This window comes from Eschrichtius robustus, chromosome 11, assembly GCF_028021215.1.
Source record: "Eschrichtius robustus isolate mEscRob2 chromosome 11, mEscRob2.pri, whole genome shotgun sequence".
NCBI lineage: Eukaryota > Metazoa > Chordata > Mammalia > Artiodactyla > Eschrichtiidae > Eschrichtius > Eschrichtius robustus.
This window is the reverse complement of record NC_090834.1, coordinates 43421004-43437634: the sequence shown is the minus strand read 5'-3', so window position 1 is coordinate 43437634 and position 16631 is coordinate 43421004. Positions and strand designations below refer to the sequence as shown.

The 16631-nt window shown below is 36.3% G+C and overlaps 1 protein-coding gene across 1 annotated transcript in view; it reads left to right on the top strand.

Moving 5' to 3' along the window:
• The window catches only part of DEUP1 (deuterosome assembly protein 1), a 98775-nt gene that overhangs the window by 21894 nt on the left and 60250 nt on the right, over positions 1-16631 (top strand). The window contains exons 5-8 of the mRNA XM_068556071.1: positions 4931-5067; positions 5923-6094; positions 7496-7591; positions 14573-14707. Of these exons, the coding sequence (XP_068412172.1) occupies positions 4931-5067; positions 5923-6094; positions 7496-7591; positions 14573-14707 (540 nt within the window). The remainder of the gene's footprint in view (positions 1-4930; positions 5068-5922; positions 6095-7495; positions 7592-14572; positions 14708-16631) is intronic.

Genomic DNA, 16631 nt, shown 5'->3' with positions numbered 1-16631 from the left:
TAAGTGATTAACTCACTACCTTTACTATATATTTACCTTTCCAGTGAGATTTATTCTTTCATATGTGTTCTTGTTATTAATCAGTGCCCTTTCTTTTCAGCTTCAAGAAGTTCCTTTAACATTTCTTGTCAGGCCAATTTAGTGGTGATGAACTCCTTTAGCTTTTGCTTTTCTGGAAAACTCTTTATATCTTTTCTGAATGATAACTTTGCTGGTTAGAGTAGTCTTGGTTGAAAATTTTTTTCTTTCACCGCTTTGAATATATTGTGCCACTATACATTTAGTAGAACTAAATAATAGTAATATAACTAAGACGGATAGTATGTTAATACATTTTTAAAATGAGTTTTATTAGAATATTTTGAAAAAGGTAAGACCTGATAAGATTGCTCATCAGCCTTTTGGAAACTCATTTTCTTAGGCTTGTCCATGTTGCATGAAATAGTGTCCTTTTTATTTTTTCTCCCTGCTTCCCTTCCTCTCTCCCTGCCCTTTCTCCGTGATGACTTCTACATTTGTTTTTTAAGGCAAAGCCCCTCTTCTCTCTCCCAAGGTGAAGATCCATTTCTGTCAGACATCTCTCATGTCCTGAACTGAACTCACTCTTTTTTTTTTTTTGAATAGACCTGTTACCCACTTCTGTTTTCCAGACTGGTGATGGATAGACTGGCCCTACATTTCAGTTTGCCGAGAACAGCCACTGTTTATACCTGTTGTCCTGGAATAATTATTATTAGTGCCCCTTTCACTTTTAAAATTGTCCTGGGTTGGATAACAAATCATATGGTCACCATAGTTATCTGTCTGATGAAGATCTGCCTTTTAAGAATCAGCACCTAAGCCCATTGTTAAAGGACTTTGGAGTGACATGTATTCCATGTATCTTACCCTAGCCCCTTTTACTCTGAATGACTCTCTCCACATTCCATTCCACTGCCCTTTCCCAACACACTTGCCACTACTGCCTCCATTTACATCACCAGCTTTCTAGTTTGCTCTCTCTTCATCTCCAAATAATGATGTCCTGATATTTTAACTCTAGGATCCCCAGACTGGTATGTTACCCTGCAAGTCTCAGTGTGCCCCCTCCTTTCTTGCTTAATGCATTCAGACTGCTGTCCTGACCTCAGGATCTTTCTCTTGTGAATTGCTCCCAAGGATAAACCCAATAGTTAGGGCAGGGGTTTACATGTCTTAAGTGGTGTTATCAGGCATAATCCAACCAGTCTCCAATGCTGAAAGATTCAGAGAATTTTTTTTTTCTTTTTTAGCTCCTCAGTCAACTTTTCTAAACTTGGAATAATAAGGTCTACTTTATGGGATGTTATGAAGATTCATGACAGGAAGTACAGGAAAGTAATTAACATAGTGTTAGTCAGCATTTGACTAAAGGAAGAAATAAAAATATAAATAATGTACTGTCCAATTATGGAGGAGGCTAAACTAAGCCTTTTGTATTTTACTTTAAAGTTCACTAGATTTAGGAACAGATATTGATACTGAGACAGCTGAACTGCTATTAATTATCTCTGAGAAACTGAAGTAGGGAAAATATACTACAAGATTAGACAATTGACTTTCAAAAGGGAGTATTAAATATGACAAAAAGCTGAATTTGATGTAAAAGTGTGTTTGACTAAATCTTAGGTAAGACTCTGGAAAAGATTATCAGTGGTTTGTGAGCATCCAGAAGAGGAAGCAGTGGCCACCAGGACTCAGCATGGATGCATCCGGACCACTGCATGCTAGACCAGCCTTGCTTCAAAGTGCAAGTATGCTGGTGCATCAGAGAACATATAGACAGAGATGTACTTGGGCTTTGGCATATTTTATAGGGCTTTTCACCACATTTTTTGTGGGAAAAAAAAATAAGGTTAATTAAGTGGATTAACATCTGATTATAATAAAAGAAATAATCAACAGATCACTGTGACCCTGAAGGGCTTGATAATGGAAGGCCAGAGGGCTCTGTCCTCTCTCCTGTCCTTTATGACATTTAACAATCACTTGTATGAAAAAAAAATATATATGTAAAACAAGTAATGCTTATCAAATCTGCTGCTGACACAAAATTGGGAGGTATAGCGAATATATTCTCTGACAGTACCAGGGTCCCAAAATATAAGCTCAGATGTTACCTCTTTCAGGAAGGTTTCTGTGATAGTCCATGCTATCCAATACCCAAGGGGTATTCGGACCCCTCCTTTCTGTTCCCAAAAGAACTGTATGTATTCATCAATCTGTTACTGTACCTGCCTGCCTTGTAAGTCTTCCTATACACAGGCAGTTGGTCTTGTGTGTCTGTCTTCCTAGTTCATCTCACAGTGGGGAGAAGTCACCTGTGAATGTTTGCTTCCTTAAAGAATCAGTGATGACAATCTACATCGAGGCTGAAACTGTAACACTGAAATGTAATGAAAATAAATATAAATCCCTGCCCTTGGAGCATCCCTCAAAATGAAACAATCACAAGATAGTGAGTAGGTGGCTTTACTCGTAGCATGCATGAAAAGGAAAAAGCGTGTTTATCAAGAAAAAACTCGCCTTAAAAGTCATATGATATCACTGGCTTTACCCTTCCCCCTCCCAAATTCAAAGCTAAGGTGATCTTCATCTGCTTGAATGAAAGTATGTATCACCTAAAACAAAGGATGTGAGAGTCCCTCTCTGAGCTTATTAGACCATACCTTGGGTACCATGTTAAAGTTCTGAACAATACATTTCAAGGAGGAAATCGACAAACAGGAAGGAACTTGTTCAGAGGAGAGCCGCCAGGATTATGAAGGTTCTGAAAATCTTAAAATAGTCATTCATTTCTTCAACTAATACACAGTTCAACAACTGTATATTAAGCATGTAGTATTTTCTAGGCAGTATACTAGGTAGTGAATGGTAGAAAAAAAAAATCTCTGCAAGCAATTGAAGGAAATAAAGATAACTTGTGAAAATAAACAAAGACCACCCAATAAGAACAAATGAAGGCTATTTATTCAAAGATTTCTATAAAAAGGGAGTCAACTATCACTTGCATTTGGCAGACTCAAAGACAGGCAGGAGAGTGGGAAGGCTCAACAGTGAAAAACCAGAGGCTTCAGGTATGCCTCAGCCCTAGGCTGTCGACATGGGGAAGCTAGAGGCAGGATCGTTAGAAGCAGGGCCTCCTATGTGATTGGTTTGGGGAACATATTTGCCTTTCTCTGGCTGGTCCTGAGTTGGAAGTGGAGGCAAAATTGGGGAAGCTGTCAGTCATTGACCAAGTCTTGACCATTCTAGGACTGTTGCTGCAAAGGTTTTGGGTCAGAATCCATTACCGCATATTCTGGCATTGTCTGTTAGTATGTTCAGTCTCAAATATTGAACATTGAGAAGACTCGGGAAGAATCTGGAGGTACACTGATAACTGTGTTCAGCGTATTGATAACTGTATTCAAGTATTTTATAGTCCACAGTGTTGAAAAGGCATTTGTTCTCAGTGGTTACAATGGATCAAATTAGGACCAGTGGATGAAAAAGTTCTTCAGTATAAGAAAGAACTTTTAAAAACCCACTTCTGTCTAGATGCAATCTCAGACAGTGGTTACCTGCTAAAGGAAAGGTTCAGACCTAGGCTGGGTGACCTCTTGGCGGTGATATTACAAAATAGATCACAAACTTTGGCATGCACCAAGTGGCATGTACTTGATACCTTTGTTACCAATGCAGAATCTGGGCTCTGTCCTAGATTTGCTGAATCTGATCAGTGGGGTATGATAGATGATTCTCTCCAGAAACATTTGTGGAAGGTATGCAAACACTGAATGGTTAGTTGGACTAGATGACTTGTAAAAGTCCTTCCACCTTGAAGTCTAATATTCTGACTTTTGCATATCATAGTCATAACCAGGAAATAAACACTTTATTCACTTATTTAACAATACTGATTGAGTAGCTCATATTATGCCACACTCTACTTTAGGCCTATATTTTAATTCCATTAGCACGGTACATTCCTATATGCCAAGGAGATAGTAATGGAAAAAATTCGTTCATTGACTCTTCAGAGATTTATTGAGCATCTGCTATGTGCTGGAGCACTGTGCTAAGCCTTGGGGAGATGGTGATGAACAAGACTGATGTAGTCCTTTTTCTTTCAGAGTTTACACCAGCAGAAAAAAATAGACAAAATGTATTTACAGTAAAGGGTGATAACATGTTGTTATGAAATAAAAAAATGGTGTGAAAACCCTTCTTTTCGTTCTGTTGTTTTTCCCCACATCAGAACTCCAATCAAAATCCAATCAAGTTTTTTTATAGAGGAATTAGTACTTCCTTTCCTCAGACTTGTTTTAGGTTTTAAGTAAAAACTGAGAGCCTTTGGGCCTTAGCCCAGGAATGTTAGAAGACTTAAGAATGGCATTTTGTACTTACAACCTCTCTGGTGTCAAAACTGGTGAATCTGCTGTTGAATAAGCCAATCAAGGGGACATCCCTTGTTCAGGTTGACTCTGGGTATTTGAGAAAGGGATTCTGGAAATTCTGAGTTCTTTGAGTTCAAATACCTATTTCTAAACCTATTGCAACAGAGCTAATTTGTACTACATTTTCCAAGCAAGTTTGTATGCAAAACACCATGTCTTTTGCTGTGTGGTATACAGGAAGGAGCTTAATTAAGATGGGAAGCAGCCGTCTAGGATCTAGTTCTGGCTCTTCCATTAATTAATGTGTGACCTTGATGTCGCTGGGCTTCAGTTTTTTTAAAATGCTAAATGATCTTTAATTAGCCCTAAAATTCTGATTTGATGAAACTAAATGGAGGAAATGATGTCATTTTACACCTGCCTCTCCTGCCTTCCTCCCAGCTATGCAAATATATTGGAAGCCTTATCAGCACCATTGAATGGATACTGAAGTAACTTGCTTTTCTAATCTGGACATTTGTGTGTTCTTTAAGCTGAAGTCTGAGGCCTCAACATCTACCTGCTTATCCAGGCTGAATGACTGGATTTATACCAGGTCCTTGGGGAATGCTTCAGGTTCTGTGAAGGAGAACCCTGCCCTGGGAGCACTTAGCAATCTCTCCAACTCTCGGTCTCTATAATTCTAGTTATCACCAAGGGTCTTGTTTCAAACACAGTAGACCTTCCTAGACCCAAAATATTACCACTTTTTTGACTGATAGTATCCCCATTGTCTAAAATCTTACATTACTCTGCCCACACCTGCCCACTTAGATTCCTTCCAAAGAGACACCACCAGCCAGATCACACCAAGTTTCTCTCCCGAAGGAGCAGCAGTGTAGCCCAGATAGTACATTTGAATCTGGTCTTACCTAGCCTAGGCTTGTTCCTCTCTCCCTGGCAGGCACAAATGAAGCCCTAGCTGACCTGCCATCAAACCTCCTCAACTTATGATAAGCACATAGGTATATGTATATTTACATGTAAGAGCATGGAATCATTTTTCATAATTAGAATCTTCCTTCGAATTAGCCCACTCTAAAATTAATTAATTAATTAATTAATTTATTTATTATTTTTAAACTAACTTTCTTTATTGTGAGCTTACTTCTGACGTAATCCACACAATATTTTTTCATTTTAGGACTCCCTTGTCTAAGTCAAAACTTTTGGGCCAGGGAGATCCATGCGTTACCACCAGTATATAAGAGAAATGCAGGCAGTGACTTTATCAGTATATTGCATTATATTATGGCAGCAACTGTACTTTTTAAAATGCCTTTGAAAAGTATGTACACTGTTAGCTCTGAAATTAGCTTTTAGTTTTAATTTAAAATGTTAACCTCTGGTTTTTGGAATTCTTCCTATTTAAATAATTGAACAATTTGAGGAAATAATGATCAAGCTATTCAAAGCAAGATCATAATTTTTCTTGTTCTCACATTTCACTCCTTTTAAATGTATTTTACTTTTCTGCAATTTCCAGAGCTTCTCCTTGTGAGGCTGAGCTTCAGGAATTAATGGAACAAATTGACATCATGGTAAACAACAAAAAATTGGATTGGGAAAGGAAGATGCGGGCTCTGGAGACACGATTAGATCTTCGGGATCAAGAGTTGGCAAATGCACAAACTTGTTTAGAACAGAAAGGTCAAGAGGTACTGCATAGATGTGTTAATAAATTGTTAATTCCTCAGGCTGTTATAAATAGTATTTGTTCTGTCAGAATATATTTTTCATTACACATACTTTTTATCAGGCATCAGCAATAGCATTTATAGCTTGAAATTCTGTCACAGTGTGCTAAATGTGTTCTATCAAATAAGCGGCAAGCAGAGCTTAAACCGGTAGTAATTTGCCAATGCAGACAGAAATAGAGTCTAGTCAATGTTGTCTAGGAAAGTAAACAAACATTCAATATGTATGTGAAATAAATACTGTTTGCAAGCAAAGATGTCAGTGATTTTGCTGCTGTAGAAACAAAGTAGTCAACAAAGCTGTGCCTTTGGATGAGGCAGAGTTCAGGAGCATTTGCCTTTTCTCATCTGCTAGAAAAATCTTTCCTAAAAGAAGTAAAAGGTAAAGCCTTGATTGTAGAACAAGAGAGAAAACAGTTTGGTGAAAGGAGTGTGTGTATACCTGGGCGCCCACTTGGGAGGAATGCCCTGGGCCCCGGTGAAGGTGCTTGTGGCCAAGCTGGTGATGGTAGAAGGAGGTCTGAGTGCTCTTGGGCCTGCAGAGGAGTTCAGGAAAGGCATACGCTTCACCTGATGTGGACTTTCGTGTCTGTGAATTTTTCTTTGGGGTGAGGCATAAGAAATGTTTACTGATGACATGCTAATAACTAAAACATCAAGTCAACTTGTTCAGCGGCCATTTTTCTACCTCTAATGGCCTCTCGATGGAACTTAGTTTTTTGTCATGGTTACCTAAGTTATTGTTTGGCCTAGTTAGTTATCAATAGAGGCAGGTCATCAGACCTGGCGTATGGAGGGGACTATTTTCTCACTTTTGTACCTGTCACAATACAGATGTGCGAACAGGGGCCTTGCCTACTTTTTAAGCAAATTCTGTAAGCCAAATCCCTAAGAACTCCTCTCAGACATTTTTCTTTTTCTTTTTAATTTGTTAGTTCTTATAAAAATGTAACAATTATTCCACAACACCACTAAAACAGAGCTCCCATTAAAGGTAGTAGCACCTAAACTAAAGGCTGAAGTGTGTCTGCAGGGGTTCTGTCCCAGGAACGATGACATAAGCCTCCCAAAAAGATAATGCGAAGTAAATTTTAAATCCTGCTTTAAAATGTGCCGGTGAGAAGGATCTTTTGTCAAACATCCATACCATACTGTCTTAATGTGTACCCAGTGGAATAGTGCTAGCTACATTTGGTTTTTGTGAATTTAATTATTAACAACTATTCTAAGAACCACAGTACAAATATTTATTCTTGGTTTGGTACAGCAGTTTTATTTGAACTGTACTCCTCTTTTGTACATTTTCTGATTTTGTCAGGCAAAATTTAGAAAAATCAAAATTAAATTTTATTCTTAATTCAGGTGGGGTTACTTAGACAGAAGTTGGACAGTTTGGAAAAATGTAACTTAGCAATGACTCAGAATTACGAAGGACAACTACAAACCCTAAAAGCTCAAGTAAGGAAACTTATTACAATTTAATATCATATGTTTTGGTATATGTTTTGACCTATAAAATTGTGTTAATTTTGTTAAAATGAATTATTTTTAGTACAAACAAAAGTTCTAGTATTTCAACTACAGGTTATATGTTTGGCCCTGTCTTTCATTGTTTTATGTGTATTGATTTTGTCTCTTTTATTAGATTGTCAGCTCTGTATCCCTTTAACTCTTAGCACAGTGATAGACTAATGGCTTTCTATTTATCAAGTGAGTAGTAGATTAATTATATCATGATAATTAGCTTTGTGAACAACAACAACAAAGTATTATCTTTTGTAGTCACTACTTCCTAACAGGGGTGTCCTTTCTTCTATGGCAATTTAAAATATGGAGGTTTGCTATTACAAAATAGATACTTGAAAGAACAAAACTGGTCTTTATTGCTTTGTTACTGGTAGGGCTGTTTCATAAATGAGAGGGCTTCTGCATATATGATGAGAGGGATACTGATTTCTTTCTGATTTATCCCTATATTATACTCCCCACTGTGCTAGGAAGCAAAAAGTCTTCTCTTTCTTCCCACAGATGACACATAGGGCAATAAGCATCTGAGCATCTCAGGTCTCGTAGGTACTGTATCCTTGCTTCACTTAGTAAATTAATCAACGGGAAATATGGTTTGATTATGAATTTTACTTTACAACCAGCTTTTTTTGGAGTGCAGAGATTTCACAGATGATAATATAGTTAAAGGAGCCCAAAGAAGTTAAAGTTCCTCCTTATGTACCTTTTTAAGGAGGTGATCAGCCATTACAATAGGAATATGAAGCATTTGATTCCACTTAATGGGTATGATCTTACAAGGCTAGCTCTTAAGTCTACCTAGATATTTTGCCTGCAATTTAAATAGCTGCTGCTAGATGGTAGCTTGAATTATGAAACTTTATATGGGTTTTCCTAGTTAAGACTCTAAGCATTTAACACTTAAGTCAATCAACCTTGCTTTTTCTATAAAGATGAAGCTCTAACATAGCAACATAAATATTGAATCACTATAATTTTTCAGTATAAACAAAGAGATCACAACCTGGAATAAGTTTGAAAAAATACAGAAATCTAGATACAGGTTAAGTACCATCTCTCAGTTATATTTAACGAGTTCAGTCACAGCTTACCAGATCTTTAATTTCTGGATTTTTTTTTCTTGTCTGTTGTTAAAAAGTTTGGGGCTTGTTTACAGGCACTGAGCAGTCATTTAATATATGAATCCTTGCCATTTGATGCTTTGCAGCTCTATTTTATTACTCAGCTGCCAGCTAGCCAACAAATGTCTTTATGGCAATTTTCACAAAAATTTGTTCTGTGTACTAACACTGAGAGCTTAGGAAATGCTATTTACTCTTCCTCTTCTCCTGGACATTCACAGTGCATAGTAGCGTATTACAGGCTGTGAGAAGTCTTGCTTTAAAAACATCCATTTAGCCTTTTTAATCCATCATTTTTCAAACATATGTGACCATGAAACCCTTCTGTTTTTTAAACTAAAACCAACTAACACCATAGCACAGCTACAGTGTAAACACCATAAACAGGTGTTTCACAGAATACACTTTGGAAACACTACATTGTTGTTGAGAGAACAGCCATCTGCTTCCGCTGCAGTTTTCTGCCTCTCTTTTCTTCTCTGGTTAAAAGAAAGGAAGGGAGAGAGTTAGGGAGGGAAGGCAGAAGAGAAGGAAAAGGAAAGGAGGGAAAAAGAGAGAAAAAGAAAAGTACTATGTATTTGACTTGGTTTGCATAATAACTAGTAATATGTCATTTTTCTAACCAGAAAATGATATCCTGTGGCAAACATGCTTTTGTTGCTGCTGGCTCACTCTACTGCTTCTTTCTTTGAAATTCCTCATTTGTTTACAAACTTATTTTCCTAAAATATCTTAAGGGTACATTTTACCACACTCTGCCTTAAAAAACTCAACTCTGTCAAAACTTTCTTGTAGAAATTGCTTCCTTTTATAAAATGGGGTGTTTTCTTTTCCTTCTAACCATTATAAAACTATAATTGTATATATATTTGAGATTTCTACTTCTGGAAAGGTGGAGTCAATGTACTTTCCCCTATTCTTCCTGCTAAATGGAACTAGAAATCCTAGGCATTATTTATAAAACAATAAGAAGACTCCGAGAAGTGGAGAGGAAAGACAGACCAACTAGGGCCTTGGGACCCAAGGAACAACATGGTGGTGAGTTCCTGGAATTTCTTTTTACCTCTTATATCCCAGACTGGATAACAGAGAAGCCAGCAACCCAGACACTCCAGTGGGCACAATCAAACAAAAAGAGCCCCAAAGAAAGCCTGCTCCCTTCAACTGAAAAACCAGAAGAAAAGACAACCTACCAAGATTAAACACTTTTAGATAATAACTGCTTGACTCTAGCCAAAGGCCACAGAATAAGACTATGGCTGCAAACCCACTTCACCAGCAGAGATTGAGTGGACAGCCTTGGTTGCACCCTTACCATCTATAATGAGGTAGCCCAGGCCCCAACCTGGATGGAGTCAGAGAAGACTGAGTGGAAATCCAGGAGTTTCATCACCACTGGGTGTCAACAAGCCCCTCCCCAGCCCATGATGTCAGTGGAGACCATGTGGAGAGCCTGGACTTCTCTGCCCATCTGGTGGTGATGAGGCAGCCCTCCTCCTCTTCTCTGGAATGGTATCCGAGGAAGCCTAATGAGGAGTCAGGACATTCACCACCTCTCCGTGGTAACAGGGCTACTCCCCTCACTACAGCATCATTGAAGGCCGTGTGAGAAGCAGTAACAAGGCACCTATGCCCCTCCAATCAAAGTGGTGTCAATGAAAAATGTGGGGAGCCTGAACTCTCACTCCCACTCAGCAGTAATGAGGAACACCTCCTCCCAGTTACCAGCTGAGGCCAAGTTAAGACCTGGACTTTCCCTGCCACCTGACAGCAATGAGGCAGCATTCTATTTTTGCCTACTGGGATGTTGTCAGAAAAGGACTGCTAAAACACAATATTTAAATAAAATCCAGAGTCATGTAACACAATACCCAAAAATGGCCTCAGTTAAAAAATCGCTCATCACACCGAAGACAAGGAAGATCTCAACTTGAATGAGAATAGGCAATCAAGAGACACCAACACTGAGTTGATATAGATGTTAGAATTATCTGACAAGGAGTTTAAAGCAGCTGTTATAAAAATGCTTCAATGAGCAATTACAAACATCCCTGAAACAAATTAAATTAGAACGTTTTAGCAAAGAGATGAAACTAAAGAGCAAGCAGTTAGAAATTTTATAACTGAAAAATACAATAACCAAACTAAAAAAATTCAATGGATAGGCTCAAAAGCAGAATGGAGAGGACAGAGGACATAATCAGTGAACTTGAACACAGCAAAATAGAAATTACCCAATCTGAACAACAGAGAGAAAACAGACTAAAAGAAAATGAACCTCAAGGACCTGTAGTATTATTACAAAAGGTTGAAAAATTGTATCATCAGAGTCCCAGAAAAGAGGAGAAAAAGGGTAGGACTGAAAAAGTATTCAAAGAAGTAATGACTGAAAAGTTTCAAAACCTGGCAAAAGATGTAAATCTACAGATTCAAGAGGCTGTGTGACACTCAAATATGATAAATCCAAACAAATCTACACCAAGACACATCATGGTCAAAGTTCTGAAAACTAAGACAAAGTCTTGGAAACAGGAAGAGAGAAATAACACTTTGCCTATATAGAAAAACCAATTCAGATAACGGATTTCTTATCAGAGACCATGGAGGCCAGAAGGAAGTGGAATGTTTTTCAATTGCTGAAAGAAAAAATGTCAACCCAGAATTCCATGTTTGAGAAAATATCCTTACGAACCAAGAGGAAATTGAGAAATTCTCAAATGAAGGAAAACTAAGAGATTTTGTCAGTAATAGATCTGCCCTAAAAGAATAGCTAAAGGATGTTCTCTTGGTAGAAAGGAAATGATAAAGACTTTTGAGACATCAGGAAGGAAGAAAAAAATTGGAAAAAGTGAAAACATGGGTAAATGCAATAGACTTTACTTCTCTTGAGTTTTCTATTGATAAATTGTTTGACAGCTGAAGCAAAAATTATAACAGTGTCTAAAGTGATTCTTAATGTATATTGAGAAATTTCTTAAGACAGTAATGTTAGAAATGGGTCATGGCAAAGGGACATAAAGAGAACTAAGATGCTGCACTTCACTTGAACTGGTAAAATGTTGACACCAGTAGATTGTAATAAGCTATGTATCTATAATATTACACCTAGAGCAATAACTAAAAATGCTATACAAAGAAATACATTCAAAAATACTATAGATAAATCAAAATGGAATTCTAAAGAATGTTCAAAGAACCCAGAGGAAGTCAGGAAAGCTAAAACAGAGAAACCAAAAACTGGATAACAAACAGAAAACAAAAAATGTCAGGCTTAAACCCTAACATAATAATAATTACACTAAATGAAAATGGTCTAAATACACGCATTAAAAGATAGAGATTTACAGAGTAAATTTTTTAAATGACCAAACTATATGCTGTGTTCCAGAAACTCACTTCAAAAATAACTACATATGTAAATTGAAAGTAAAAAATAGAAAACACAAAAAAAGACAGAAAAATATATACCCTACAAATATTAATCAAAAGAAAGCAGAAGTGGTGCCAAAATAATTCAATGAAGAAAGAATAGTCTTTTCAACAGTGACAGGACAACTGGATATCCACATGAAAAAGAATTAAGTTCAACCCTTACCATAGACAAAAATTAACTCAAAATGGATCAAAGACCTAAATATAAAAACTAAATCTGTAAAACTCTTAGAAGAAAACATAGGAGTAAATCCTCATGATTTCGGATTAGGCAATAGTTTCTTAGATTTGGCACCAAAAGCACAAGAAAAATTAGGTAAACTTGATTTCATGAAAACTTTAGAAACCTTTGTGCTTCAAAGCACACCAAAAGAAAGTGAAAAGACAACCGACAAAATGGGAGAAAACATTTGCAAGTCATATATTTGATAAGGGACTAGCGTCCAGAATTAAAAAAAAAAAACTCATACTAGTCAACAATAAAAAGACAGAAGGCCAAATTTTAAAATGGGCATAGATATAAATAGGCATTTCTCCAAAGGAGATATATAAATGACCAATAAGCACATGAAAAAGTGCTGAACATCATTAGTCATTAGGGAAATGCAAATCAAAACCATAATGAGATACCCCTTCACACCTGCTAATGGCTATAACCAAATGATAGATAACAGCAAATGTTGGTGAGGATATGGAGAAATTGGAACCCTATACATTACCATTGGAAATGAAAAATGGTACAGCCACTTTGGAAAACTGTTTGGCAGTTCCTTATAAAGTTAAACTTAGAGTTTCCATATGACCCAGCTATTCTACTCCTAGGTATATACCCAAGAGAAATAAAAACATATATCCACACAAAAACTTGTACACAAATGTTCATAGCAGCATTTTTCCATAATATCCAAAAAGTGGAAACAATCCAAATGTCCATCAATTGATGAATGGATAAACAAAATGTGGTATATCCATGCAATGAAATATTATTCAGCCATTAAAAGGAATGAAATATTGATACATGCTACAACATGGATGAACCTTGAAAACATTATGCTAAGTGAAAGAAACCAGACACAAAAGACTACATGTTGTATGACTCCATTAATATGAAATGATCAGAATAGGCAAATCTATAGAAAAAGAAAGTAGATTAGTTGTTGCCAGGCCTTGGGGAAGGAGGAAATGTGTAGTCACTGTTAATAGATATAGCGTTTCTAATGGAGGTGATGAAAATATTCTGAAATTAGATAGTGTGATGGTTATACAACTATGAATATACTAGAAACCAATGAAGTGTATACTCTAAAGGGTGAATTTTATAGTAGGTGAATTATATATCAATTTTAAAAACAATGTGAGAAGGAAAAAGGAAGCAGAAATGACTACATTACTGTCAGATAAAGTAGACACAATTGTTCACAGCTTTACTTATAATAGTCAAAAACTGGGAGCAACCAAAAATGTCTCAATATGTGAATGGTCAAACAAACTGTGGTTACATCCATACCGTGGAATAATACTGAGCAATAAAAAGGAATGAACTATTGATACACTCATGCATATATTGTACTGACATCAATTTCCTGGGTTTGATACTGTACTATATAGTTCAATAAGATGTAAATATTTGGGGAAACTGGGTGAAGAGGACCCAGAACCTCTCTGTAATATCTTTGCAACTTCCTCTGAATCTATACTTATTTCAAGGTAAAAAATAAAAACAAAAAAATTGGTTATTTAGAAATTTCCTCACAGATGTTGATAGACCATGCCACTTATAATCAATTACTTGAAGGTAGAAGCAAGAAAAAAAAATAATAGAGTCTAAGTTATAACAAGAATTACTGGTAAGAAAAAGATTATATCAAGCTTGATATTTAAGTTTATTTAAACTTATATCAACATGAATAAGTGTATGTTGTTTGTATCTTTTAAATTAAGTCCTCAGTTTTCTTAAATGGAGTATAAGTTGGTTATTTTATAGATTGAGTTACTGAAATTAAAATCGTCAACACAAGATGGCACTAAATAAAAGTAAGAGAAAGAACTTGGTTGTTTTAAATTTTGAGCCTTGCTACATATGGTTAAGACAAAACTGAACAAAACATTTTATCAAGTGAATCGCTGTTTAACTGTGCAGTTAATGAAGTTCCAAATTTACATGAAAGCTGAATTGCATTCAGCTTCAATAATTTAGTTTTAATAACTGGTTCTATCTTCACTAATTGGAACATTTAAGCTTTACTGCATTTCCTAATCGTGACTTAAATTTTGAAAGAGGTACACAAGAAAAGGACTATCATGAAATCGAGTTAGAAATAACCAATAGTAAAATGTTAGCATTCTGTATTATTTACAGTTCTCCAAACTAACTAATAGCTTTGAAAAACTGAGATTACACCAGATGAAGCAAAATAAATTTCGACAAAAAGAAGTACCACACGTCAAAGAAGAAATACCCTTTGAACTGAGCAATTTGAACCAGAAATTAGAGGTGAGTTATATTTTCTTAGTTTCTCCCTGTGTATATTGAGATTGGTTTTTGTTGTTGCTGTTGAGGGCTATTTGTCTCTAGTGTACACAATGACATGTACCGCTGTGGTAACAAACTCCATTAGAAATCAACTTCTCATTGAATATATTTTCTTAGTGCACCTTCCCTTCAGGCACTTAGTGAATTAAAACATCACTTCGATTTATACATCTTTTATGTATATCAGCATTTTTGGAGAGCAAAAAAAAAGTTCAAAGGAACTGCAGATGTTGAGTGAAATTGAAAGACATCCCTGGGGTCACTTAAAAGCGAGTGTCTAGTAAATCTTTTAATGGCTGTTTAACTATTAGGTACTTAAATCCCAGTGAAGCCTCATAGCAGTTTTCAGAACAGAGCTTGAAGTTTCAGGATCTTTTCTTTGAAGAGGTAGTGCCACTCCAATACAGCTACCCCATGTTACCCGGAACTTCTAAAATCTCAGTCCCTATAAAGGTTTACTATGACATAGATACACTTATTTTAATCCCCTTAACTTTCCCACCTTGGAAAAAATAAACCAGCTATTTTTCTTCCCTGTGCCCTTGAGCATTCCTGCTACTGGCCACATAACAGCAAATAGATTCTAGTATGAATTCCTGTTCTCTAACCTTACTAAATTCCCAGTGCTGCTCAAACATTGTTTTTTAATTGACCTCAAGTTGACCCCTATCATGTTATCCCAGTCATTTTTTTTTCCCACTGTTCTCAAGCCCTAAACCCCAGCTTCTCCCACTGTCAGCCAATGATTTCAGTTTCTTCTACTTTGTTCATAGGTAATGGTACTGTACTTCCCAATCACCCAGGTAGAAACCTCTTAGGAATCTTTGATCTGTTCCTTTCTCTTACTCTCATATTCCAGCCCAGATTTGCCCCTTTCCTTTGTCTAATGCCTCTTATCTCTGTCTTTCTCCTATCTAATTGTCCTTGCCCTGTTTCATACTTCTTCATCTTTATCATCTGACTCTTCAATTAAGTCCTTCTCAAACTTTTCCTCCAAAATATTTTTAAGAGCAGAAAAAAAAAAACAATCTGGAATCACAGTCCTAAAACCAACCTATTGCAAGAACTTTGTTGGAAGTCTTTGGTTTTAGTTTTTAAATTCCTGCAAATTTTATATTGTACTGAATAATAAATGTACATTTTTTTAAATACAAAATTACTACCACTAAGTAAGGTTGACCCTCTAGGAAAATGCACTGTGTATAACTCCCTGGCTCTTGCAATGGTGTAACTCGACTGGCTTCTGAAATATTCTGGTCTCACAGAAGATGCCTAAAGATTACGACTTAATATACACGAGCTTTCACGGAAAATGCAGTTAAGTCACTGATGTTCCATTTGATTGACTTCTCATGGGAATTAGTGGGAGAATTACATTCATATAAATTGTTTGGACAAAGAAAAAGCCTTAAATTAAGTACTTTGTGTGTATGCATTTTACATTTAGGGAGCTAAATATTTATATAAAATGTATCTCATGAAATTATAGTGGAAATTAGCAAAGTATGACTTGATATGTTTGTACTTATACAAAAAATTTGAAGCACACTATGTAGATACAGTTTAATCTATTTTATTACAGAAATGCTTCATGTACCTGTTTTTGCTTAGAGGCATGTGAAAAATTAATGTGTAGGAGATGGGCTATTCCAGTTTTAGTCTACATCTAAGCATGTTTCTCCTTGGGGACAAACATTTATACACTGGTACAGTGATCGAGCAATGGGAAGCAGCTTGCTATAGTGGAAGAACCTGACAGTTTACAACATAAAATAGGACCTGACTGACTCGTTTATTTGCCCTGTGACCTTTAGACAAGCTGTTAACTTCACAGAGATTACAGTTTTCACCAATAAATGGGGGCTAAAAATATAAGTGACGTGGT